This window comes from Monodon monoceros, unplaced genomic scaffold (genome assembly GCF_005190385.1).
Source record: "Monodon monoceros isolate NGI ecotype Baffin Bay Population unplaced genomic scaffold, NGI_Narwhal_1 Super_Scaffold_2, whole genome shotgun sequence".
In the NCBI taxonomy this organism is placed as follows: Eukaryota; Metazoa; Chordata; class Mammalia; order Artiodactyla; family Monodontidae; genus Monodon; species Monodon monoceros.
This window is the reverse complement of record NW_021703776.1, coordinates 36,601,096-36,627,230: the sequence shown is the minus strand read 5'-3', so window position 1 is coordinate 36,627,230 and position 26,135 is coordinate 36,601,096. Positions and strand designations below refer to the sequence as shown.

The window sequence follows — 26,135 nt, the reverse complement described above, 5'->3', positions numbered from 1 at the left end:
CAATGTTTTCCAAACAGTGGAACTATATTTTAGCAATATATAATTTACAGTGCATTTCACAAGTGGCTAAAAATAACTACAGTTGGTAATATTTCAAGAAGAGTCTGACTACCTGCATTTTAAGGTCCCCTAAAAATCTGATACTCTATAATTCCAGTTAATTAGTAAACAAGCACCCAAATTAACATCATGTGGACACAAATATTTTGTGTCTTTATCTTACACATTTACTAAGATAGAAAAATTTCCCAAATTAAAAATTGTATCAGTTCAGGCTGCTATAATAAATTACCATAGACTGGGTGGCTTAAACAACAAATATTTATTTCTCACAGTTCTGGAGGCTGGTAAGTCCAAGATCACGGTGCAGGTAGATCCAGTGTTTGGTGAGAACCTACTTCCTGGTTTGCAGATTGCTGTCTTCTTCTTGTATCCTCACATGTTATAGAATATAAGGGCACTAATCCCATTCACGAGGTCTCTACCCTCATGACCCACTTATCTCCTAAAGGCTTCACCTCCTAATACTGTCACATTGCGGCTGGGATTTCAACACATGCATTTGGAGAAGACACAAACATTTAGTCCATAACGTGAATAGTTAATAATCTATCATTTCGGCCTGTCCAGCCTGTCCCCCATGCTGTGGGGAATCGTACCACAATTTTCTTTTGGGAATGCACCCAACCCTTGTACTCATCCATGTAGTTTGGGTGAGCTAACCTGGCTCCAAAGGTGGGCATATGAAGTAAGCCTGGTTAATGAAATGAACATCTACATGGGCCAAAGTAATTGAATCAGAAAATAAAGACACGTTTTACAAATAAGCTTAATGAAAATGAGAGCCAAGACTTTTGTTGAAGATACTAGGATATAGATATTCTCTTTACACTAAGTTTACTAAACTTACAGAATATAGACCTGCAGCAGCTGGTGCTTATGTTTGATACTATTCAGAAAACCACATGAAAATAAAGACCCAAGTTATTGGGTATATAGAGGGGTGGAGAAGAGACAGACAATAGAAAGAGGCAGTCCCCCCTTTGAGTATCTGGGGTCCTATAATGCATAAAGCCATGAACTTGAATTTTTCATTTATATTGTTAAAGCGATTTGTGTTTTGTTTCTGACATTTACAATTAAAATTTCCCAACTGATAGGCCAATTAGTTCCCCAATTAATTCAACTGGCTTAAAAATCCATCGTGCCTCCAGTAAACTTAGTTGAAACTGACATAAATGCTGCATTTTTTAAGTTTTGAAATGATCATAAAATTTGTTCAGGAAGCAAAATACTGAAATTTATACATTAACAGAAAGCTACATAAAGTAGATTTATACACACTTATTAATACATAATATGTTTCAGAGACAAAATATCACTATTTTCAAAATTTTAAGGTAACTGAAAATTTAAAGATGAAATTAATTCACAGTTCTATGTTATATAACAAACTATGGCAAGTATATGTTTATCTTCCAGCTCATTAAAAATTATCAATCTATTTACCTAAGTTGCAATTTTATAATTTGGAAACATTGCATAGTCTACGTTTTCTTTTTTAAAATAAAAATCTTAGTGAATTTGGCATTTTGACTAACAACTTTCATGTTTCCCATCTAAGATATCATATTAGACATAATACATGATATTTGAACTGAGACAAAGGGAAATCTGAATCAAATTCATATCCAAAAAGTATAAACCAACTTAAACTCTGACTGAGAAAGCTAGGAGCTAGCAGTAATTTAGCCACCGTATCTAAGTCAAACTTTGGATACCTGATGAAACAATTACAGAATTCTAAAATTTCCACTTGAGTTTAGCACTTAAGAGTTATATGAAATGTCCTTCCCCTTCTTCATACACCTCGTTAAAGCTACAGAAGCTATAACAGTAGAAACAAATTTAGTAATTTCTCAAACTTTTCTAAATTTTTAAAAAATAAAAACTTGGTAAGGTTTTTGGAATTTTACTGATTATTTTTCTTTACTGTACATTTTAGTCAGCCAGGAAATTCACTATTCTCAACGGCTTAAACAAGATAGCTCTCTCCTATCTTACCTTAGCACATATGCTTTCTTATAAAGTCCCAAAGATACACTAGCTGAAAAGATCTGTAATCTCAAGTGCAATATATAGGGTTTTAGAAGATACAGACTTCCACAGAACCAGCCATGCTGGTGGCAAAAGGCAAAATATTAGGTTGACCACAAAGTTCCTTTGGTTTTTAAGTAAAAATAAAAGACACATTTTTCATTTTCACCAAGAACTTTATTGAACGACATATGCACCGTTTTGTTCCACTACCTTCTGCCATTTTTCAGGAAACTTCATAATTCCATCCTCCCAAAACTTTTTATCTTTTTGATCAAAGAACTGTTGCAGGTGCCTTTTACATTCTTCCATGGAACTGAAATTTTTTCCATTAAGAGAATTTTGTAAAGACCCAAATAAATGGAAATCCAAAGGTGCAATGTCTGGTGAATACAGCGGATGAATCAAAACTTCCCAGCCAAGCTGTAACAGTTTTTGCCTGGTCATCAAAGAAACATGCGGTCTTGCGTTATCATGATGGAAGATTATGCATTTTCTGTTGACTAACGCTGGACGCTTTTCATCGACTGCCGCTTTCGTTTAGTCTAATTGGGAGCGGTACTTGGTGGAATTAATTGTTTGGTTTTCCGTAAGGAGCTCATAATAGAGTACTCCCAATCCCACCATATACAAAATATCACCTGCTTTGGATGGAGACCGGCCTTTGGTGTGGTGGTGGTGGTTCATTTCGCTTGCCCAACGATCTCTTCCATTCCACATTATCGTACAGTATCCACTTTTCATTGCCCATCACAACTTGTTTTAAAAACAGAACGTTTTTGTTACGTTTCAGTAGAGAGTAGCATGTGGAAATATGGTCAAGAAGGTTTTTCTCGCTTAGCTTATGTGGAACCCAAACATCAAAGTGATTCACATAACCGAGCTGGTGCAAATGATTTTCAACGCTTGATTTGGATATTTTCAGTACGTTGGCTGTCTCCCGCGTGGTGTAACGTTGATTCTTCTCAATTTATTGTTTTGATTTGATCGCTATCAACTTCAACTGTTCTACCCGACCATGGAGCATCATCCAGTGAGAATCTCCAGCACAAAACTTCGCAAACCACTTTTGACATGTTCGATCAGTCACAGCACCTTCTCCATACACTGCACAAATGATTATTGTGTTTCACTTGTGTTTTTACCTTTCTTGAAGTAATAAAGCATAACATGCCGAAAATGATGTTTTCTCCCATCTTCAGTATTAAAATGACTATACAAAACTTCATCAATTTTGATAAGTTTCTTAAAAAATGCATGCTAATATGACAGCTGTCACAATACAAGCTAATAAAATTGTTTTGAATGAAGTTAAAGACAAGTAAGCGCTACTAGAGCCATCTCATGGAAAAAAACAAGTGAACATTTTGGCCAAAGCCATTATTGTCATGAACTTACCACAAGGGCCATGTTTGTTATTGCTTAGCTAACCACTGGGAAACACATACCTGTGGAAATAATTAAGCTCTAAAAAGCAGAAGTTATGCATTTATAACATCTAATTAACCTGATATAGTTCCTTCAGTAAAACCTCTCCCTGAGGGTGAAGGTCAAGTCTCAGCCACCATTTGACTTCCTCAAGATGCCTTACAAAAGGCCTTGCACATATTTAAAAACAAAAAACAACCCACAAACCTTGTCTTTCTTCCCAAGGCCTTAAAACACTCCGTAAAAATTTGAGGAAAGGTAGGAAGCATTCACTTATGATCTACTTGACTTGAGAAAGTATATTTGTGAAGAAAACTCACGTTCTTGTGATGGTGCTGGCAAAGTCTGGTGTTCTTATAGGTTATGAGAAAAACGGTAACTATAAAAGAAGAAGCACGACTTTGGAAAATATGACTGAGGCTTTTTGAAATCATACTGACCAGGTCATTTGTTGAAAAGTATTAAGCTGCTTCCCACTCATTTATATAGTTGTTCAACTGGTTATTTTTTAGTGTAAATGCAATGCCTTCATTATAGAAATTGCTATCAATGTTCAGAAATGTTTGCCACTGAGTGTTTTAATTGTTGCTCTATGATCAGTATGTATTTTTTTTTTAATTTTGTAACATCTCCATCTAAAAAATTAGATTTAGGGGTCATGCCTATTCTCATCATGGGCCGAACCTGAGAATTCAGTAACTAGATTTTTAGCAACTCCTTATCTAGGTTTTTAGCCTATTTCTTCTCTTGAAGGTCAAAAGAGTACTAATAATGTTGTGTTAATGCTGGACTTTCTTAAAAGAGGGAGAAGAGACCACCCTCCCTGAAGAGCCTAAATCCTTAATTGCATCAAAACATCTTAAATATGAAGTCAAAAATTTAATAAAGGTATAAAAGGACTAAGATGATGAAAAATACAGCACAATTATTTTAAACCCTCATATATACATATATTGAGCAAAATTTATTATTCCTATTTAAAATTCAAAACTAAACAGATTAAGTCAGAATCAAAGATATGTACCCAGTAGACAAATAAGAAATGGCCTGACTTTTCACTAGAAAGGAACTAGAAACATACAGTATAATACAGATGCATTAGAAAACCATAAATCTGTACATTTATACATTTAATAATTTTGCCTGTAACTTGATATTTGGTAGTTGGTATCTGTTCAAAGCAGCATATCCTCACTAGAGAATCAATTTCTTTAACTGACTTCACTATCAAGAATAGAGCATAAGATTGGCTCAAACCTACAAACCAAATGTAAGGACATACTACCAGTAAGTGGTATATAGATTACTTTAATGGTCTCTATTTTAATACATTTCACATTGCCCGAATTTCAGCTTGCAAGCCTATGAACAAAAATTAAATTTCCTCTCTTTGAATCTTTTAATGAAAAAGTCTTTGTGGTAAACAATAAAAAAAGTATAGCATGTCCTATAATAAACGTTAAATTCTTGTGTTCCTGAATCCCCTTGTAAAAAGTCTGTCCATATAGCAGAAGATCTGTAGCCTAGTTTTGAAATTTATTACGATTCAGAAGCTTTTAGGCCATAAATACACATGGAGAATCGTATTTTTAAAAAGGAAATAGATTAAAAATGCAAAAGATTAAAATAACTAATTTTAGCTGAAAAAAATGGTAAATTATCTGTGGTACTCTTGAACATTCTTTCCTTATATTCTTCGTCATATAGGATTTCAGCATGATATAGTGATTAGAAACATACAAAATATAAACACTGACCGAAGCATAATAATAATCATGAATGGTGTCTTTGTAAAACATCTGTGCTTTTTCTGCCCATTAAAATCCAGATTCTAAAAGAGTGATTGTAGATATGTTTGTTATTAAACCAACTCATTTCCTAATAGCATTAGTATATAATTGCCATTATGCATTCAGTAACAGAAAGTTGAAGCTTAATTAAAATATATTTCCTTACCAGTTGTCAAAGATGAGTAATGAGATGGATGGAAAACTAATAAACTTCACTGTTTTCTATACACAAATCTTTATGCCAAACATTACTCATAGCTTCCTGACTCTCAGTGGAGAAGGTCCCTCTATATTTCCTTTGTGTTCATAATCAGAAATGTTGATAGGATTCTCAGAGACAATAAACACATGTTCTAAATTTACAAACTATTATCTTTTCTAAATCCTGATGGTTTAGGGCAGAAAATAAGGAATTTACATACAACCAACTCTCATTCCTGGAACATGGTCCTTAGATAGTCCCAGATTTTGGAAACGTTACCCTTAATCTAAATGACACGCAATATCTAAAAGTCAATAATAGGCCCAAAATATTTCTAAGTATTCAGACTTATTGCCATTGGCTTTGAATGCTAAATCTTTATTATCTTGACTTCACATTGCTTCTATGTAGTTTCACTTCCCACTCTGCTTGATGTTTTCAAGTCCTCTAGCATACACATCATGTTCTCTCCACTTGATTCAGTTAAACACTGCAATTTTAGAGTTCTTTGTACAGCTGTTTCTGCAGTTTGGATAATTAGAGTTACATAAAATGAAAATAAACAGAGAAAGATATCTCCCTCCCTCTAATGTTATTTAAGGAAATTCTACATAAAACTGCTGTGAACAGTATATATATATATATATATATATATATATATATATACACAACATGTTTTATTTCAAAGGGCTGAAATAATGCCACATGCATTAGGAAACTCTCCACTTCCCACGGAATAATTACTCAGTTTGTTCTTTCAACCTATTTGCCATGCCTATTTTTTTTTTCTATTTCATTAGTTAAAATATCAGAATTTGGGTATTGAATGAAGTTAGATCCTATTTCCAACTTTTCATTGATGTTAGTAATATGACAGGAGTTTTACTGGAGAAAGAGTTTATAGGAAATCAGATAACGCCCAATGAAGTTTCTCAATGCTTTCTACAAGTCCACAAACACATCTTCCCTAAAGATTACCAAAACGATTCCAGTTGTGAGATTCACTGGCTTCTTTAAACTTCTAGTTCTCCTGACTTACTACAGCAACTCTGTTTCCTGGAAGCTGCTTTTCAAGCCTCTGAGACACAACACTTCTGGGTTATATGCTCCACTGTAATGAGTCTCAACTCCCTCAAATGCAAAGCCACCATTTTATAGCAATTATTTTGTAATACTAGCTTCACTAACCTGAACTGAAATAACAGAGCCTATCTATGAATATATGCTCCCTAATTTATTTGATGTGGATCTGACCTAAATCAAGCTTTTTAAAATTGTACAGATAACATAAAACTAAGCTTCCATTTCGTTGGCTCCCCACTTCCCTGCTATACTGTCTCTAGCTGTTACTACTCTATTCAAGCGTCAAGAAAAAAGTAAGTTTGTGTAATCATATGTACGTGTGTATGTATGTATGTGTGTATATATATATGTAAAATCTGTGTGCATGTTTTTCACCTTAACACATTTCTGGCCCTATTTAGGTTACAAACCCCTTGCTTTGCTTGGAGTGGGTAGCAAGAAATACAATTTTTAGGCTGTAATATTAGCATTCTGGTATTATTGTGGTGGGCAGCGTCTGATATGGCTCCCAGCGATCACTACCTACTGGTAGCCATGCCCTATGTAAATCGCCTTCCCTGTGTGTAGGTAAAACTTTGTCATTTGTTTCCAATGAACAGAATACAATAAAAGTGACAGGATGTCACTTGGTGATTATGTTTACAGAAGACTGTGACTTGTGTCTTCGTTTTCTCTCTCTTGCTTGCTCTGATATTGTGTGATGCTCTATGGACAAACCCCCATGACAAAGAATAGAGGCTGGCCTCCAACCATGAGCTTGTGAAGAACTGAAGACTCAGCCCAGAGAAACTGAATCCTTTCAACAGCCAGCTAAGTGGCTAGGAAGCAGATCATTCTCAGTGTGGCCTTGAGATGACTATAGCCTTGAGAAAGACCCAGAGCCAGAGACCCACAGAGACTGTCAGATTATATATGTAGTTTTAAGCAACTAAGTTTTGGGATAATTTGTTATGCAGTGATAGTTAGCTAATACATTGTTCAAAGGATTTAGTTCATTAAGAATTTTCCATGGTCTTTTTCATTCATACTTTTGCTTTTTTTATTCAAAAAAATGAAGGAGAGTTCTGTAGCAGAAGTTTGTAAGTAATAATCCATTTCATTTAGATATGTCTAAGTATAATAGCTTATTGCTACTCTCTCTGATGAGTCTGCCAGGTAAGCTAACCAAACTCCCTGAAAACAGTTTCAGTTTTTCAAACACAGTTGCTTTTTTGTTTGTTTTAACATCTTTATTGGAGTATAGTTGCTTTACAACGGTGTGTTAGTTTCTGCTTTATAACAAAGTGCATCAGTTATACATACACATATGTCCCCATAACACCTCCCTCTTGCATCTCCCTCCCACCCTCCCTATCCCACCCCTCTAGGTGGTCACAAAGCACCAAGCTGATCTCCCTGTGCTACGCGGCTGCTTCCCACTAGCTAGCTATTTTACGTCAAACACACAGTTTTGAAGAGACATTATCTTTCATAACCTTCCTATTTTCCCAAAGAATGACTAAATCTAAATAATAAAAGCCAAAACAATTTGAAAGAGAAAAATATTTAGTCTCATCAACATTCCCACGTTGAAAAGCCTGATTACTCTGAACAGGGTATTATGGGTTTCCGTAAACAGATTTGGTGCTGCGTGTTTGGTGTACATGCCGTATGATGGCATGGAAAGTAATGTGAGTTTAGTAAATAATTCAGCTAAATTCCAAGTAACTGCTCACTGCAGGGAGTAGAGTTTTAAGTCTAATCTCCCCAAAGATTTTCATTAAAAACAAACCTGTGTTCTGCTACTTGATAGCATGCACCTATTTGTTCTCCAAGTGATGGAACATACTTGAAGGCTAAGAACACAGAGCAAATGGGGTGCATTTGAGAGGAAAGACTGGTGTAAATTGCATCCTACAAATTCAGGTCTTTTGGCACAAAGGTATCCGAGAGCAGTTGGACCTGTTCATATAGTTCTTAATGTTTTATTTTGAATTTACCTGAAGTAATTACAAAGAGATTCATTGTCAAGAATGTTTTCTGGATGTCCTTTATAGTACACACAAAACCTTCAAAACCCATACAACAGAGAAAGACAATAGTACTTAACTCATCAAGTAGAGAGATCTTGCTTACACTTTGGACAGAAGAACAATTTACACATCTTTATCTAATTTAATGTTTTGCCAAACAACTTCATTTCACCATTTCACATCCTGTTTTGGAGGTTTATAAAAAGATCCTCATAAGTCTTTTACAATTGTTTTTTAAAAAATAAAAAATTACAGAACTGCTTTGGTAACTTTCCTCCTTTTTCTATATGCCTCCCAGAGCTGCAGTAGTTGTAGGAAGAGAGCAAACAGTGGCATTCAGGAGCAGGGAGAAGGTAAGGCGCTCCCCTGTTTTACCCCTGACCTCTTCAAGACTTGTTTTCTGTAGCTCTGCCTGATGTAGTCCTTTCCAATGGCCCCATCTTACAAAAACACTAAGCCAACTATTGCTTTCAAAAGTCCTGTTTCCCACTGTATCAAACCCAGTAAAATGACAGTAAAAAGGAGAAGAAAGGAGACAGAAGATAAGGAATAGATAATAAACAGCACATACTCCTGACGTGCTAACATATTTAATATTTCCCTTAACCTTTCACTAATGGATGTTAATTCCTTCCCTGTCATGGACTGAATCTTTGTGCCCCTCCTCCAAATTCATATGTTGAAATCCTAACTCCTACGTGACGTGACGCTATTAGGAAGAGAGACCTTCAGTTGGTGATAACTCATCAGAGTGGAGTCCTCATCCATAGAATTAGGTCTCTAGAGGTCTCACCCTCTCCCTGCTCTGTGAGCATACAATAAGAAAACAGCGCTCTGCAACCAAGAACTCCCTAGAACTCAAGCATGCTGGCACCCTGATCTCAGACTTCCAGCCTCCAACCTATGGTATCTGCTATAGCAGCAGAACAGACTAAGGCACCACCCTTGTCTTCTACTTTATTAAGGTGTCTGACAAAAAAAAGAGAACAGTTCCCTCTGTGAACTAAAACAAAATACACAAACAATGAGAAATTCTGAATAAAATAAAGGAAATAATAGTATAGGTGAAGTTTATGGCCACATAGGGAGAGGAAAGAAAACCCAAGCCCAGTTCTAGAATTCCCGTGTCAGAGTGAGAGATGGCTGATGGTACCACATGACACAGCCTGCACACCTCTTGTGTCTCCTCTTTCTCATCCAACAAACGCTTTCAAACAGAAGTTCTGACTTCTGCATTTTAAAATGGAGAATCCAAGGCCTAGAAAACTTATATCCCTTGTTTAGGGTCATATACCTTGTTTTTCAGTTAAGGGGAAGATACTAATTCAATGTAAGAAATAATCAGTTATAATAATTTTAGGAAACTCTTTAACCATGAACCTGTGTGACTCATCTCTAAAGCCCTGAGTACATAAAATGCACAGATTAAATACAAAACTGCTACAGATAAATTTTATAGACTTTGCAAATTTTATTATTATAAAAGTTCATATGCAAAATTGTATTTAAAAATGTATATTTGTGGCAGACACCATATGGAAAGCCTGGATATAGACAAATAACAAGCCCTTGAATGTAAACACGTGTTAAAGGTGCTCTGTTTGATTTCATTCCAACGTAAGACAGGATTCTATAACATAGATGGGGCTGACATTGCGAAGTGGCGCAAGCAATGCCTTCCCTAACCATAGCCCATCTTTCATTTCTGCGCTATAGAGACTACAGAGAAAAAAACCAAGCTATATTTCCCCAGATTCTGTAGCATGATTCTATAGATTCTATTATGCACATGGAGGAGACTTAGAAGGTGGAAGTGGTGCCAGAACAAGGAGACTAGATCTAGGGAAGAGACTCTTCATTTTACGGATGAGCTATGGTAGAGTTCCTACCCATGGTCCCCTAGCATATTATATAAGCAGAATCAGGGATGGGAGGCATTTTTCTTAGCACAGTCCCACAGGATGGTTGAGCATTTCTGTTAACTGTACTGTTCCTGGCTAGCTAGTATCCAATCTTGGTTCTATGACTCTTAATTCTATAAAGCTACAAAATACCTTTTCAAAATCCGTCTTTTAAACAATCAATTATACACTTTTTTTGTTGCCAACTAATTATGTTTATCAATATAACTGCCCTATTTTACTGAGAGTTTTTGAGTGTTTAGAACAGTTGTCCTTAATGAACACGAAGACATGATTTCGGTTACCTGAGAAACTTATTCAAATGGCCATTCTTCACTCCCTTACCAAACTTAATCAACATTCTATTATACCACCTGGTATATCAGAGCTTCCACTGATGTGACAGTCCTACACAGATTACAAAGGGAAATCAGTGATTCCAACATGCCAGTGTAATGAAGGACCACTGACCTGCATCAGTCATTTAAATCTGGCTCATACTAATCTTTCATCACAGTTTGAGCTGGTGAAACATAGAGCCCCAGGGATATCCCTGATCTCTTGAAATAGAGTCAAGGAGGTACAGACTAGGAATCTGTATATTTAATTCCTCAGGTGACTATAATATTGTCAGCTGGGGATTTTTCTAAGATGTTTTAAAAGTGTTTAAAAAGCTACTGGCATAGAAAATCAATCATTTATTAGTGGGGTCGAATGTATGTTCATTTAAACAAGTTAAACTTATTTCTTTCTTTGAGAATACCAGTAGATTACTCAAGCAAGGGACAGCTGTACAAATCGCAGATCTGGACTTCAGGAAAATACCTAATAAGATGTCTCATGATATCTTTGTGAAGACGGTGGATAAGTAAAGCTGAGTGCAAAAATCAGCTGAGTAGATTATTCAATGTTGTAATGTCTGTACAAAAAAGTTACTAATCGAAGGAATAATATCGTTGTAACCTAGACATTTTACCTGTAAAACGGTCAGTATAGTTTAAGTTGTATTACAGTGACAACGGAGTCTAATTTCTTTTTCATGCTACATGTTCACTGTTACTTTGCTGGGGACACTGATTCACAACATTTTCACTAGGCACCTAAGCTGAAAGAATGTCCACAATTTGGAAAACCTCCGGTGGGATTGGGTAGATAATGGATACAGCAAGTTTTATACTGGCCTAAAGATTGTTTTTCTGTTCTCAACACTTCTGCCACCAAATGTGTGTTTTATATTTACCACACGAAACAGTTCTGACACTCACTACCTGGAGTTAGCACTGACCACACACCCCAGGCTTAAGGGCTCAGTCCCACCAGGCTGACTTCTACTTCGGATGCCATCTGTACTTTTGACCAACAAGCTATATAGGTCACGGGTTCCTACAATCCACTTCTTGAATGGCTCACAGAACTCAGGGAAACAGTTTACTTACTATCACAGTTTTAAGGAATATTATTTTAAAATGTAAACTCACAAATATTTGCCTTAAAAAACAAAGTTATCATAAAAATATTTTAGATTTCAACAAAATTAAGACTGTAAACTGTAAGCTACTGGCTTGAACAGCTCATGACAGAAATACTAAGTCTGTATATGTTCACGGCCATATTATCAGATACAGATTTTCAAATAACTAAAACATGTTCCCCAAACACATAATTTTATATCATGGACCTCAATGATGGTTTGCATAACAAAGCTGGATTAACAGGATGAAGAATAATATTTTATGCATAGAATTATTTAAAGTAACACATAAAAAGGGACTAAGATCCTTTATATAGACTCAACTATAAAAACTGGTTTTAATTATTCATAGTTATTTTTGTATGGTATTTCTTAAAAAGGGATAGGACCTGATTTAAATTCATTCAACAAATTGTAAAGGCAAGCTTTATGCTACATTTCTAGTCTAGAGCATAAATTTCAAATCTTTCCTGATTTGTTTACAACTTGAGGAACTGAAAACTGGATGATAACATTAGAAAACTTTATACTATGGTCAAATATTTCTTACTTATATTTATATACGTGTGTGTATATAAATGTATAGATACATATATATACACAGTGAAGCCTGTCACTTGATCTATAACTCTAAGCTACCCACGAAGAGCTCATTTTAAATTTTAATTTTTTGAGGCCACTAGAATATTTTAAAGTCAATTTTGGGAAAAAAAGTTAATAGTGCCTTACTATGGTGATATAGATAAGAAACTAGCATATTCAATAATTTAGCAAATAATCTCTCTCAAAGGCAGAAAAAACACACACATAAAGCTTATCTAGAGTTAAGTAAAGTATTTGTTAACGTTTCTTATATCAGCAAAGAAAATATGGAGAAATTGAGTTGAGCTATTATAAAATTAGATGCATTTGTCAGTGACTGAATTATTAAATTATCAGTAATTGATCACAGACAACATTGTAGAACACTTATAGATACTAAGGAAGGAATCAATCCTTAGCTTTATCCAAATCTATTTTTTCCTTAAAGGTATATACAAAATATAGATGACATCTAATTTGTAAATTATATGATGCAAGAAACTATAGCTAATTAATCATATGCTACAATCTAGATCAAAAAAGACAATGAAAGACTGAAATAATAGAATAAAACCAATCAGCTTAAAATTGCCAAACACAAAAACTCCTATACATGTGTGTAGAAGAACTCTATACAAACACAAACAGAGGTTTAATAGCATCATGTGTTTAAAAAGAAAAACGCCTACGTAATTCTGTGTAACTATAAACATCATATACATCAACACTGTGAAGGTGCGGCCAAATATCAAGACTACCTGCATGAACAGAAATATCACATACATAACAAGGGAGGTTTTCTTTAAGCCAGAAAGAACATATGTGTAACACAGATACAGACGTCAATTCAATACAGTCTCTCTTCCAAGGAGGGGCTATCAATAAAGTGAAAACCTATCCAAAGAAGACGCACCTGATGCCAGTGTCTTATAAAAAATGGTTTTAAAAAAAATCTAGAAAGGTTTCACTGTTCAGACACTTAGGAGCGTACACAATAACTACCTACAAAACACCTAATGGCTCTTACAGAGATGAATTCGATTTAGGGAACAAGTCCAGTGTATGAACACTACAAAAAGTTGTATCTCACAGCACAGTGGAAAGCACAGACCAACACTCTTCACTAAACAGTGAATGAAAGCTCCACCTTATACATCTTCATATCCTTGGTGTTTGCAGTGTCAAGTAGGCACTCAATTTTAGAAGTACTGCTTTAACTAAATGGAAAAATTAGTACTGAAGTAGAAAAAGACTGTACAGAGGTAGTGCTTTCTTTACCTAACGGTATACTTGTGAGGAGTGTTTCTCAAAGTTTCTTTTAGGGAACATTAGTCCCATGATTTATCTATGGTTAAAGGATTACAGGAGAAAATGGAAAATGGCATAGCCCTTGTCCCCAGGTTGGAGACATGAAATGCTCATCAGTTTATTAAGGATTTGTGAGAAGCCCTCATTAAAGAAGTCCGTTTAACTCTATTCACTGCTGCCTCTCCAATTTTTTAACCACAGCTCTTTTTTAATGGCATATCTAACAAACATCCCAGGATCCCTTAGTAAATGCTCTTTAAGGTGGAATTATGTATTGGACAGTGTGTTGGGCTAGTAAAAGTCAATTCACATCTCTGTCTTTAAGGACAAAAGTAAACCTTTCATTTTAAACATTTTCGCATACTTGAAACGTCATTACTGAAATGTTAAGAAGAGACAAGCAACACCTAAGTAAGTTTTCTTTGCATCCTAAAGCAATGAGAGACATATCCTGAAGGGCTTGCAGGACCACCTTTTTCCACTTTTGGTAACTTAGTAGACAGCTGGCTTAGCAGGTCCAAGTGTGCTTAAAAAGAGCAGTCAGATACCAAGCAGTGGGCTGCAAAGGCTCCTGCTTTTCAACAAGGCTACTTTTCCAATCAGGGAGCCTTCACAGGTACAGAGTCACATAGATACTCACCGTACTCCATTCCATAAAAGGGTAGAACATGTCAAGTGTGAAAAAAATGAATACTTTTTTGTAAATATGAACTCTACAAGTGTTACCAGGTTTAGCAAATAAAACACAAGATGCCCAGTTATACTTGAAATTCAGAATAACGATAAAGAATTTTTTGTGCAAATATGGTCCATGTAACATTTGGGACATACTTATGCTAAAACATACTTTTTCTCTGAAATTCCATGCTCCATTTCAACTGGCAACCAGACCCTCCACTAGAAAGTCAGCTACAGACCCTTTGTGCTTAGTCTAAATCATAGGACAAAGAGAGGTCCAGAACTGTGTGTGCTCTACCATTCCCCAGCTTTTGAGGCTTTCCTGAGTGAACACTATTTTATACCTGTATAGCATAGCATTAGTCCATGACTCCTTTGCATGGCACAAGAGAAATAACTGATTTCTTTTTCCCACCACGTTAATCTAGGGTACAACCAAAGACAATATTGAAGAGGAAACATTCCTGAAGGAAGATACAGACCTGAGTTCTTATTCTTACTCTGCCAGTTTTATGTCCTTGGGCAACTACATGTCTCTCTTTAGGCCTTGGTTGTGCTGACTTCAGGAACCATATGGCACTAACATTTTACAATTCCATGATCCTAAGTGAACTAAACTTTGCCTTGTCCTTAGGACCAACTGGAGGTCATGCTTGTCTATGTCAGAAGCACAGGAAACAACCTCAAAGTTAAAGAAAACCAAGGAACTGGCTAAAAGATGCCCCTTATATTCAACGAAAATCCATTTGTTTCAAAAGAAATGTTGTTACCTTCAGGCTAAAAAGGCACCTTAAATATTTCATAAACAACAGCTGTTATTCATCAACCATATAGTACCAAATCACTTTTAGTCCAGACCACTAGAAACAAAAGCAGTTGACTATCTTACTTCCTTGACTCCTATGTGGTACAGCTCTAAGACACCATGAAGCTTTCTGCAAGTTCTATGAAAGGTATCTATGCACAAAGGGCAAAGCCATCTTCTGTAACAGATTCTCCAAACAGTTTGATTTAAATAGCATTTCTCCGCACAAAGAATCTAGAATGCTAATTCATTTTGCCTTCAGCTTAAGTAACTCGCTATTAAAAGACAGCGCCAGTAAGAGTTTTTGTCTAGTTAAATACCATGCCCTCATGTAACCCAAATGCCAGCCACTGCTTTCAAATGAGTAAAGTCTTGATTACCAACATCTTTAGCACAGCATTAAAGGAATAAACAACTTTAAATTATACAAACAGCTAAGATTGTGACCTTAGAGTTGCCAGTTAAATACAAGAGTCCAGTTAAATATGAAATTCAAATTTCAAATTCCAAAATTGGAATTAAAAATAAAATTATTATTTATTTGAAATTCAAACTTAACTGGGGATTCTGTATTTTTCTCTGCATATCTGGCAATTTTATGTGGGCTACCTAGTGTGAGATCTTTGTCAATTTTCATCTTTTTTTTCCCCCAATCAAAACACTTGTTTTGATTTTTAATTTTCCCTTAGATTCAAGGGTTTCTACCTGCTGCAGAACATGAATAGAGAAGTAATTTACCAGCCCAATTTTTTTTTAATATTTCTTTGCTTTTAACAAAATCAGGTTCCCACCAATAAAACTGTAGTCTAAAAAACATACAATCTGAAGAGACCAACATTTCACCTACCTGTGGGTAATATACGAGAAGCCCATATAATAAAATATTTCTTTTTTTCACTTGTTTGGCAAATTCTCTAATCTGCATTAGGTTTTCCATTTTCTGACCAAATGGTACTGATTCATAATCAAGAAATTGCACCTGCAAAATAATATAAAAGGTAACAATCAGAGTACCATTCAGTTTCCCTTGAAAAGTATGACATTAAAGAAGCTTAAAACACATATAATATTGAAATTATTTTTATTTTATTAACTTCTAATCATTTCAACCCATAAATACTTAATAAAATGAATCATCCTTTATAAATACAGATGTAGTAAACACTAATTGAAAAGTATAAACTGTTAATATTCTATTTCAATTTGTGTCAGAGTCAAGTATATTGATATAAAGAATATATGATTTCATCAATTCTTTCAACTTACTTCCTAATTTGTAATTTGAAACTAGGCTAGATAGAAATAAATAGGTTAAGAAATTAACAATAACAATAAAATATAAGGGACTGCTTATCCAAATACATAAAGTTTTTTAGAAGAATCCCTTTCAAAGTAATAATTGGAATTTAATAATAATCTACTCCTTAAAGTAAATCCAGAAGAATTTTATATAGAATTCTTTTAGCAGTGTTAGTGTTTTTCTTGAAATTATTCAAGTGACTATGTTTTAAGCATATTTTTCATTTAAATTTAAGGTCTCAGGGTGATCTGTGCTCTTTTCTACAAACTACTACTACTGAGATGATACAATACTGTCTGTCTTTCATGGGATATAAAAACGTAAATCACAACAATAGCTTCAAAATAAACTATTTAAAATGCAAATGTACATATACAATGAGCATAAAGAAATATGTGTATTCTTCTGCAATATCAAAATTTTAAAACAAGAATTATTTGTTCAATTCTGTTTATTTATTAACTAGGAGCATTTTATAATATACTCCACGTTATATACTAATACTTATCCCTTATACCAATCTTATACTAATCCCTTCCTCTCTGCTCATTCATATGGAAATGTGCTCTTTATGACAACAGACAATAAAACATCTTATTATGTTCTTTCTGTAAAACAAGGGAATGAGAGGGTTTTTTTTCACCCATTACATTTTGCTTTGCCAGGGAAAATTGCTTATTTAACATCCATTTTTAAAGATAATTGAGATAATGTGCAATGTATTTTAATTTAGTAGATATTCAGTAACTTTCTTGGAACTTTTCATTAAATATAGTCAGTTGAAAACATATACATATAGCTGCTACCTCTTGAAATCTAAGGTAACAATAAAGACTTTTTTCCTTAAAAATGTCCAATTCATAAACCAAAAGAACAAAGAAAAGCAAAAAACAATTTTTTTGGAAGATAAAAAGCAGAAAGAATAATTTTCAGGTTTTTCTATCTGCTGAATAGCTGAAGAAAAGACCATGTAACCCTGAAACCCTGGGCTCACCTTCCCCTAAGCTCTGTTTCCCTAAAAACTTATGAAAGTGAAACTTCAGCTTTTTTACCAGGTAGTATTACTTATGGTAAAACTAACTCCTGACTGGTAAACCACACCCAGGCTGGAAGAATTGTGAATGAACTATAAATACTAGACCTTCCTTCAAAGTAATTCACCTTATAGCCAGGTGTTCCCCTTGCTGGTACCTGGAAGCTAATGACTATCAGCTGTTGCAAAAGATGTCGGCCCCTATTTGCAGCTGAGGCCTTCTGAAAGGATGGCTCACATACCACCTTCTGTGATCTCCTTCCCTCACCCCTGAGAAACCAAGGTAGAGGGAGAAGTGGGGAGAAAAAAGCAGCCCCTAAACTCATGTGAGATGATGAGCGCAGGAGCTAAGGCAGAAGACACTCCCACCTCTGCCCTGCCTTTTTCCCTGCCCTGTAGTCTTTCACAAAGTTGGTCAAACTAGTGCTATAAAGGCTTCTACTCTTAGGAGTTTGAACCTAAAATTGCTGTGGTGTGCTTGCTACAAAAAGCAGGCTAATTCCCCAACACTGAGGCAATTTTGTAAACTCCAGTCACGGTATGTATCTGAAGCCAGGGGACAGGCTGAGGGTAAGAGTCTCTCCGGAGCCCATATGGCCCGATCACTACATAGCCCCATACCAGCTAGGCTGGGGAACAATACTACTGTTTGGAGTTAAAAGCCTCAGAGGACTGTTTAACTCTTTTAACTGTGTAATTACCTGTACTATTCAGATACCATGAAATGCTAGCGGCCACCTTGCCCAACATACTTTAGATGAATGGAATGCCCTAGAATTTTGCAATACACACCCTGGGCAACCTTACTGTCAGCCTAGATAGATAGCTAGACAGACAGACATTTCTTGTTTAATACAAGTCTTCCTGACAAAATTTGAGTTCAGAAAAATCTTGCACTAAAGTAAGGGAGGTGGGTGGTAGGGAGACGGTTTGTGTAAAACTAGCACAAGGAGCAGAAAAGAAAAGACCACTATAACTGGTAATTATAGCCTGTACAGAAATTTAAAATGTACAGAAATGAAAGAGTGGAAATGCTGGTAATGCATTAATTAGAGAAGGAACGATGACTATGATACAACTGGGAATGAGCTCTGCGCCAGGAAACTGCCATTAGGGTTGGCCCAAGAGGAAACGCATGCTGCCAGGAGCTGGGGAACCTCTCAGGGAAGTCAGAGCTGGGAGCAGGTACTCATTTTTAATTTTCCTTAAAGAGTGTCCTACAACAGAGCCTAAAATTAATTCTTTAAATACCAGTTAATTACATTAACTATTAATTGTAAAAATAAATTATAACTCTGGGAGTCTAAAATAATGGTAAACCTAAAACTCGAGACAAGATTATATTGAAACGAGAACATTCAACAGATAAAGTGTGAATCTTTTTTTTTTTTTTTGAGGGACAGAAATTAGAGACCTAATTAGAAATTAGAGCTAATTATGTATATTAAAATTAATGCTGGGGCTTCCCTCGTGGTGCAGTGGTTGAGAGTCCACCTGCCGATGCAGGGGACGCGCGTTCGGGCCCCGGTCTGGGAAGATCCCACATGCCACAGTGCGGCTGGGCCCGTGAGCCATGGCCGCTGAGCCTGCGCGTCCAGAGCCTGTGCTCCACAACGGGAGAGGCCACAACAGTGAGAGGCCCGCGTACCACAAAAAAAAAAAAGTAATGCTATTTAATTAAAGCTATATACAATTATATTGTATAGTTTCCAAACTTGCAGAGGGGCTAAAGGATTATTTGTATCAATGCAACAAAGCATAGGAGGAAAGTAAAGCAGCAAACAAAACAATTGGCCAACAGCAATAACCAAAAAAAAATAAGCTTGTAGAAAGAATCCCAAATATAAAAATAATAAAGATAAATGTAACACTTTTTAACTCTTTCTTAAGTGACAGATTTATCAGATTGGATTTTTTTAAAAATCTAACTATATGCTAGTTATAATATAAATGTCTAATGAAAACTATCCTGAAAGTATGTACTTTACAGGATAAGACAGTTTTCATTAGACATTTATGTATGTACTGGTATGAAAAGGCATACCATGCAAATACTACCAAAAATGAAGGTTGTAGCAATATAATAGGGTTAAGACCAAAAACACAAACATTGATAAAGATAAAGAAAAACAGTACATAATAAAAAACAAAACTTATAATAACCATAACCTTATTACTAAGAATATAGATTTTAAAACACAAAGCAAAAAAAAAAGACTGAATTATGAGAAAACAATAGCCAAATCCATAAACACAGAGGAATGTTTGACTGCACTTCTCTTAGAAACTAATACATGAGACAAAATTTTTTTTTTTTAACGTCAAAGGCTTCTGCTTCCAGGGCAGCAGCTGAGCTGAGGGTGTTTCTCTTTCCTCCCAAGGTTATAATTCTATTCCTGTTTTTCTGGCTGTTTCTATCTAGGAAAAGCTGCACACGAGCTGATGCAACTTCACATTAAATGGACCTAACTCCTTTATTTACTAATGACATAGAAGCTAATTTTTCTTACAGAAACAGATGTTGTAGCATAGAACATCTAGGTTGAACTGAAGGACACGCTACATGTACAATAGTTTTTAAAAGTTCCCACCAAGTCATGAGATTCTAAACTAGGAATGGAAGGCTTTCACTCCAGCTATAGGTCTGTAAGATTCAACATATCCTAGCTCCTTGAAAAGAAAAAATGTTAACGGCACTCAAAAAAATCAGTAGGTCAATTCTGTTCACCGGAGATTCCACAAATTAAGGAAATAATGCGTAAAAGTGAACTCTGGGCGAACTATTTATATACCTTCAAACTGCCTATTTACCCCATTGTTGACCTAAAACAAAGACGGGTTTATTCATTTGGGATCATCAGAGAATTGTGATTCGGTGTCTGTAACCATGGTGAGCCATGTGCAAATTCTCACACAGCAAGAAAAGGAGAAGGCTTTTATTGAGGGGGAAAGGAAGTTGGAGGGCTATAGTAAACAAAGAGTCCCTGACTTTCTATTCACTGAGTCTTCACCAGGAAAGAGGAGTGTTTCTTCTTCCTGTCGGGCTCTGCTATAATCTCAGGGCATGAGAGCTCCCCCTTCTGGTATCCTAATTCTTTTTAATAGAGGCTTATGTTTATTAATTTTTTCATACCACCAAACCAAGTACTTAAATTATAGGGAAACTTTAAGACATAAAGTAGTAGAACACAGAAGAATAAGGCAGCTTTTCTAAACACTTAGTATGTGCTAAATATTATTGTAGCTGACATATGTCACTTTTAAAGAAACAGATATTGACCTTATGAAATGTATATAATCAGGTTGATAAAATTCGAGCATGAAGAAGTAGGATGCACCTCAAAATTCTGTTTCACCATGTGAGAAAGCCTGATGACATCATAAAAACCGGAAGATAATCTCCAGCAGATGTACTTCCTAATACCAATAACGTAAAATATAAGCATATACATAACACTGTGCTACTAATTTTGAATTCTAAAATACATCAGCTACTTATGAGGTCCAGGAAAATATTGAGTTGGTACAATACAATCAACTTTCATTTTAAAAACAGGACAGATTTATACAACTGTAGCAGAAGGTTGCAAAATGGTCATGATAACTCAAGAAATGTAAATGTTTTTGCCTTAATAAACAGTTTGGACAGGATACAAGCACTTGTATCCATTGAAATGTAGCAAAACATTTCATCTAGGTTGAGTTCTGCAGATTTGCTTATAGCTACACCAAATACATATTCTTTGGTCTCTTTTTGCACCATTCACTAATTTGCTACATGTAAATTATAAGAAAAACAATATTCCCCAGTTAGGATGCCATTTCTAAATGCTCTTTTTCAGACATACACAAAAAAGATATGGATCTCTTCCTACTCACCGCCCCCCCAAAAAAGAATGTAATTTCATCTTTTTCTAAGGTAGCAAATTCACTCCTATAGAATAGTAAACTGCTTAAACATTTAACATGTGGATAACTTCATGGCTTTGTGGGTGGGCGAAGTTTCTGGCACTCAGAGTTTGGAAAAGGCTTCTCTCTGCCTCATGTCTTCTACATTAATTCTACACATGCTTTATATTTGTCTTAGTAACCATTTAATATACCCCCTGGTCCCCAATGAACTCCAATTACTTTTTTATATTATAAAATGTGATTTTTCACTTTTCACTGAGGACAGGTACATTAATTAAAGGACAATAGTTAATATCACGTGCAATATTCTTTAAAACATCAGGAATGTTCCATAATACCACATTTAACACTTCTGTCTCATTCCAGAGTCCATGTTCACAGGAAGGCCTGAGAAGGGAGTCAGGATTTGCGGTAGAAGGGAAAACAAACTCTTTGTTTATTTCACTAAGAAAAAAGTCAATTTGTGAAGCTTATGTATATATCCAAGTAATGCATTGCTTAATGCCCACCAAAGTAGAAGGAAGGATGGTCAAAATGAAAGTTCTGGTAATTATCAAATAATTGAGTTAGAAAGAATTGGTAGATAGACCAGAGGTTCTTTGAATCCACACAAGAGATACTGCAAAATTATCAACATATGTGTACAGAAAAGTAAATTGTATGAATGAGGCCCAACATCTTCAAAACATCACTTTTCAAAAGAAATATCAGGGAAATCTAAAAATTGATGAAACTGGCCAATACTATGCAAATCAAAGTAAGAGTTTATCTTAAGGATAAAAAAGCCCCAAAAACTTCAGAAAAACTTTCATCTCACTTCTCCATGTAATACTTATGAATTACATGGATTTTATTAACGAAAATTAATTTAATAAATTGTACTTCTAAAAAGAAAAAAAGAACAAGCTTTTAATATTAAAGCCCTTTGTTTTAGAACAAGTTTAAATCAATGCCATCATGAAATTCAACTCATAATTCTGATGAATAGAAACTAAGTTTTAAGCCATCATGGAAACTGAGAGCAAATGCCTAACAACTCACTTGTAAATCTTAACAAAATAAAATACCAGCAAAGCTAGTAGGTTGGGAAATAATGGCATTTAATAAAAGGTAGTAAATAAAATAGTACTTTGCATTAAAATATCAACCATAGAAAATGTTTAAATGTTTCTATTGATTCAAAGAATTAAAAAGTAAATGAGTTTTACAGTACCAGTAAAAATGTTACATTTGTATATACTTTTTTTTTCAGATCCTTATTTAAAAGATCAAAGTAATGGAATGAGAACTTCATGTTTTAATAATTTTTCTTTGTCTTTAATTTTTGTCAATTTGATTACTATGTGTCTCGGCCTGTTTCTCCTTGGGTTTATCCTGCCTGGGGCTCTCTGCACTTCCTGGACTTGGGTGGCTATTTCCTTTCCCAAGTTAGGGAAGTTTTCGACTATAATCTCTTCACATATTTTCTCGGGTCCTTTCTCTCTTCTCCTTCTGGGACCCCTATAATGTGAATGTTGGTGCATTTAATGTTGTCCGAGAGGCTGTCTTCATTTCTTTTCATTCTTTTTTCTTTATTCTGTTCCGCAGCAGTGAATTCCACCATTCTGTCTTCCAGGTCACTTATCTGTTCTTCTGCCTCATTTATTCTGCTCTTGATTCCTTCTAGTGTATTTTTCATTTCAGTTATTGTATTGTTCATCTCTGTTTGTTTGTTCTTTAATTCTTCTAGGTCTTTGTTAAACATTTCTTGCATCTTCTCGATCTTTGCCTCCATTGTTTTTCCGAGGTCCTGGATCATCTTCACTATCATTATTCTGAATTCTTTTTCTGGAAGGTTGCCTATCTCCACTTCATTTAGTTGTTTTTCTGGGGTTTTATCTTGTTCCTTCATCTGGTACATAGTCCTCTGCCTTTTCATTTGTCTATCTTCCTGTGAATGTGGTTTTTGCTCCACAGGCTGCAGAATGGTAGTTTTTCTTGCTTCTGCTGTCTGCCCTCTGGTGGATGAGGCTATCTAAGAGACTTGGGCAAGCTTCCTGATGGGAGGGACTTGAGAACTTCATATTTTAAACAGTCAATAGAAAAACCAAGTATTACTTTAAAACATGTAAAAAAATCATAAAATGAACATTTTTCAGATTATTTCACAAGATTGACTCTAAGGACATAACACTGCCACTGTTGTATTCTGCTATTAATACAATTAATACAATTATCTGAAGCATTATGTACAACTACAATTAACTTAAGTAACATCTGTATCGTCTGTAACAAATTTTAGAACCAAAAGTTAAAAGCAATCACAATATGAAGCACTGATTTGTTTAGCTACTATTAGCTGAACCATTTAACTCTGTATTTATTTATTTACTTATTTTTCTGTTTGAGAAAACTCTGAGAAAAACTGTCAGAGAAAACAAATCACTGAAGAAGTTACAAAACACAGGTGTGTGATTCTTCACTGAGTTTAGTATCTAATCTTTCCATATTTTAGTGACTTGTCAAAATTTCATCTTACATGATAAAATGTATTACTGCTATTATTATTAAGGTTGTCTGCAGGCCATTTAGATCAGCATTTTCTGATTTTTTTAAAAAACAGGTATTTTTGGGGTTCACAAGTAAAGACACTCTATGCATTGGGGCAAACCACTACAAAAGTCCATTATAACACTCTGAATTTCTAAGAATAACTGATTCTGTTTTAATGTACCTACACTTGTAAGTGAAAATGTCAAGGCAAATTCAAGTCAATAAACATTTCTGAACGCCTACACAAGCTATCTTGAAAAAGGGGAAAAGACTCTGAGCACACGAATGTAAAGGAAGGATTCCAAGACAAAATATTGTCACTCATACTTTAAGAATAATAGGAGTCAAGCAAGCAAGCACTAGAAGAATGGAGTCTCAGGTAGAAAAACTCACCAGAGTAAACACAGATGTGTCAGGTAACACAGTACATGTGCAGAACTATAGTGGTTCAGTATTACCAGAGGGCAAATTGCTCAGTGAAGAAAGAAGAATAAGGATGATAAAATTAAGCAAGAGCCAGAACAGCCCAAGGCTTTATGATCTGACTGAGCTTTGTCCAGGAGGGGATGAGGAGTGTCTAGAAGGTTTAAATAATGACAGGGTTCAGGGCAGGCCACCCCCAAATATACCACTTTGACATACTGATTGTTTTGAATTAAAGTTACTTGAGAAACAGTGGGTACAAGGACACTCTGAGCCTCCTTTATGTCCCACCGAAAGCAGGAAATAAGTTTCCATGTGGAAGCCACCCTCCCTGTACCAGGAGGTAAACAGACATTCTTACGGCCAGAGACAGGGAATTCAGGGCCAAGAAGTCTGTGTAAACACACTCTGCTTAGTTTCTTCACTAATTAGTATTGAAGCCTAAGTTTCTTTGTCTGAAAGGGTATATCAACAGGCTGCTTTGATTACTCTTGGGTACCTTTGCACATACAAAATTAATTTTTTTTTCTCCTGTTAATCTGCCTTGTATCAATTATTAGACCAGCCAAAAGAACTTAGAGGGGTAGAGGAAAATTTTTCCCTTCCTGACAATGAGAGTAACATAGTAGATTTGCAATTAGCAAAACCTGTTATAGTGGCTGTGATGAGGTCAAAACTGAAAACAAAAGAGACACTTTTGGGAGGGACGGTTCTTGTAAGGAAGAAGATGATTACAAACTCTTTAAACTTCATGCACTTAAACATTCCTGTCAAAACACAGGAATAATGAAAATTGGATGTAAAAATGTAGGAATTGGCACACAAGCAATACTTCAAATCATGAGACTGATGACCCAGAGAGTATACGTCTATTAAAGAATGTCTAACAGATATTTTAGTAAAGGTACTAAGTAACTGCGGCAAATAGATCATTTCGGATTGAAAATTTAAGCCAAAGTTCGAGAACCTATGGCCCATGATGTCAATCCAGCCTCCTGCCTGTTTTCTGTGAATGAAGTTTTATAGAAACACAGCCACGCACGTTCTTTGACATCTTGTCTATGGCTGCTTTTGCACTATAGCAGAGTGGAATAGTTGCGACCAAGACCATATGGTCGATGAAGTCTAAAGTATGCATTATCTGGCCCTCTACAAGAACAATTTGACACCCCTAATATAAAAGATTTATCTCAGATCCAGGGAGAGAAAACGGCCTCAATTATCTCTTGTAAAATGAGAGCATTCTACTAAACGATTTTTCAGACTCTTCTTCAACAATCTATTGTTACTTGAAAAGGGCAAGTATTGACATCCCTCATCAATGTCATGTGATAAAGTGAAATGAGCACAGCGCTTATTCTTGAACTGAGGATAACAGCATCTATGATAATCAACTCTTAGGATTGCTCTGAGGATTAAATGGGATTATTTACTTTAAAAGAAAAGGATAGTGACTCATTATGTCAAACATTCAATGAATGTCTGTTATTACTAACATTAACATAATTATACTAATAATATGCATTAGCAGGCCACATTTGGGGTTGGGGTGGGGTTCTGAGAATTATAAATGTCATG

The 26,135-nt window shown here is 35.3% G+C and overlaps 1 protein-coding gene across 3 annotated transcripts in view; it reads right to left on the bottom strand.

Moving 5' to 3' along the window:
* CRPPA (CDP-L-ribitol pyrophosphorylase A) overlaps positions 1 to 26,135 on the bottom strand; it is a 299,083-nt gene that overhangs the window by 109,572 nt on the left and 163,376 nt on the right. For 2 of the 3 annotated variants that reach the window (XM_029234261.1, XM_029234263.1), the window contains one exon: positions 16,205 to 16,336. In XM_029234261.1, coding sequence (XP_029090094.1) covers positions 16,205 to 16,336 — 132 coding nt within the window. Of the gene's footprint in view, positions 1 to 3,503; positions 3,546 to 16,204; positions 16,337 to 26,135 lie in introns of those variants that run through there. The other variant, XM_029234262.1, reaches the window with a different exon arrangement.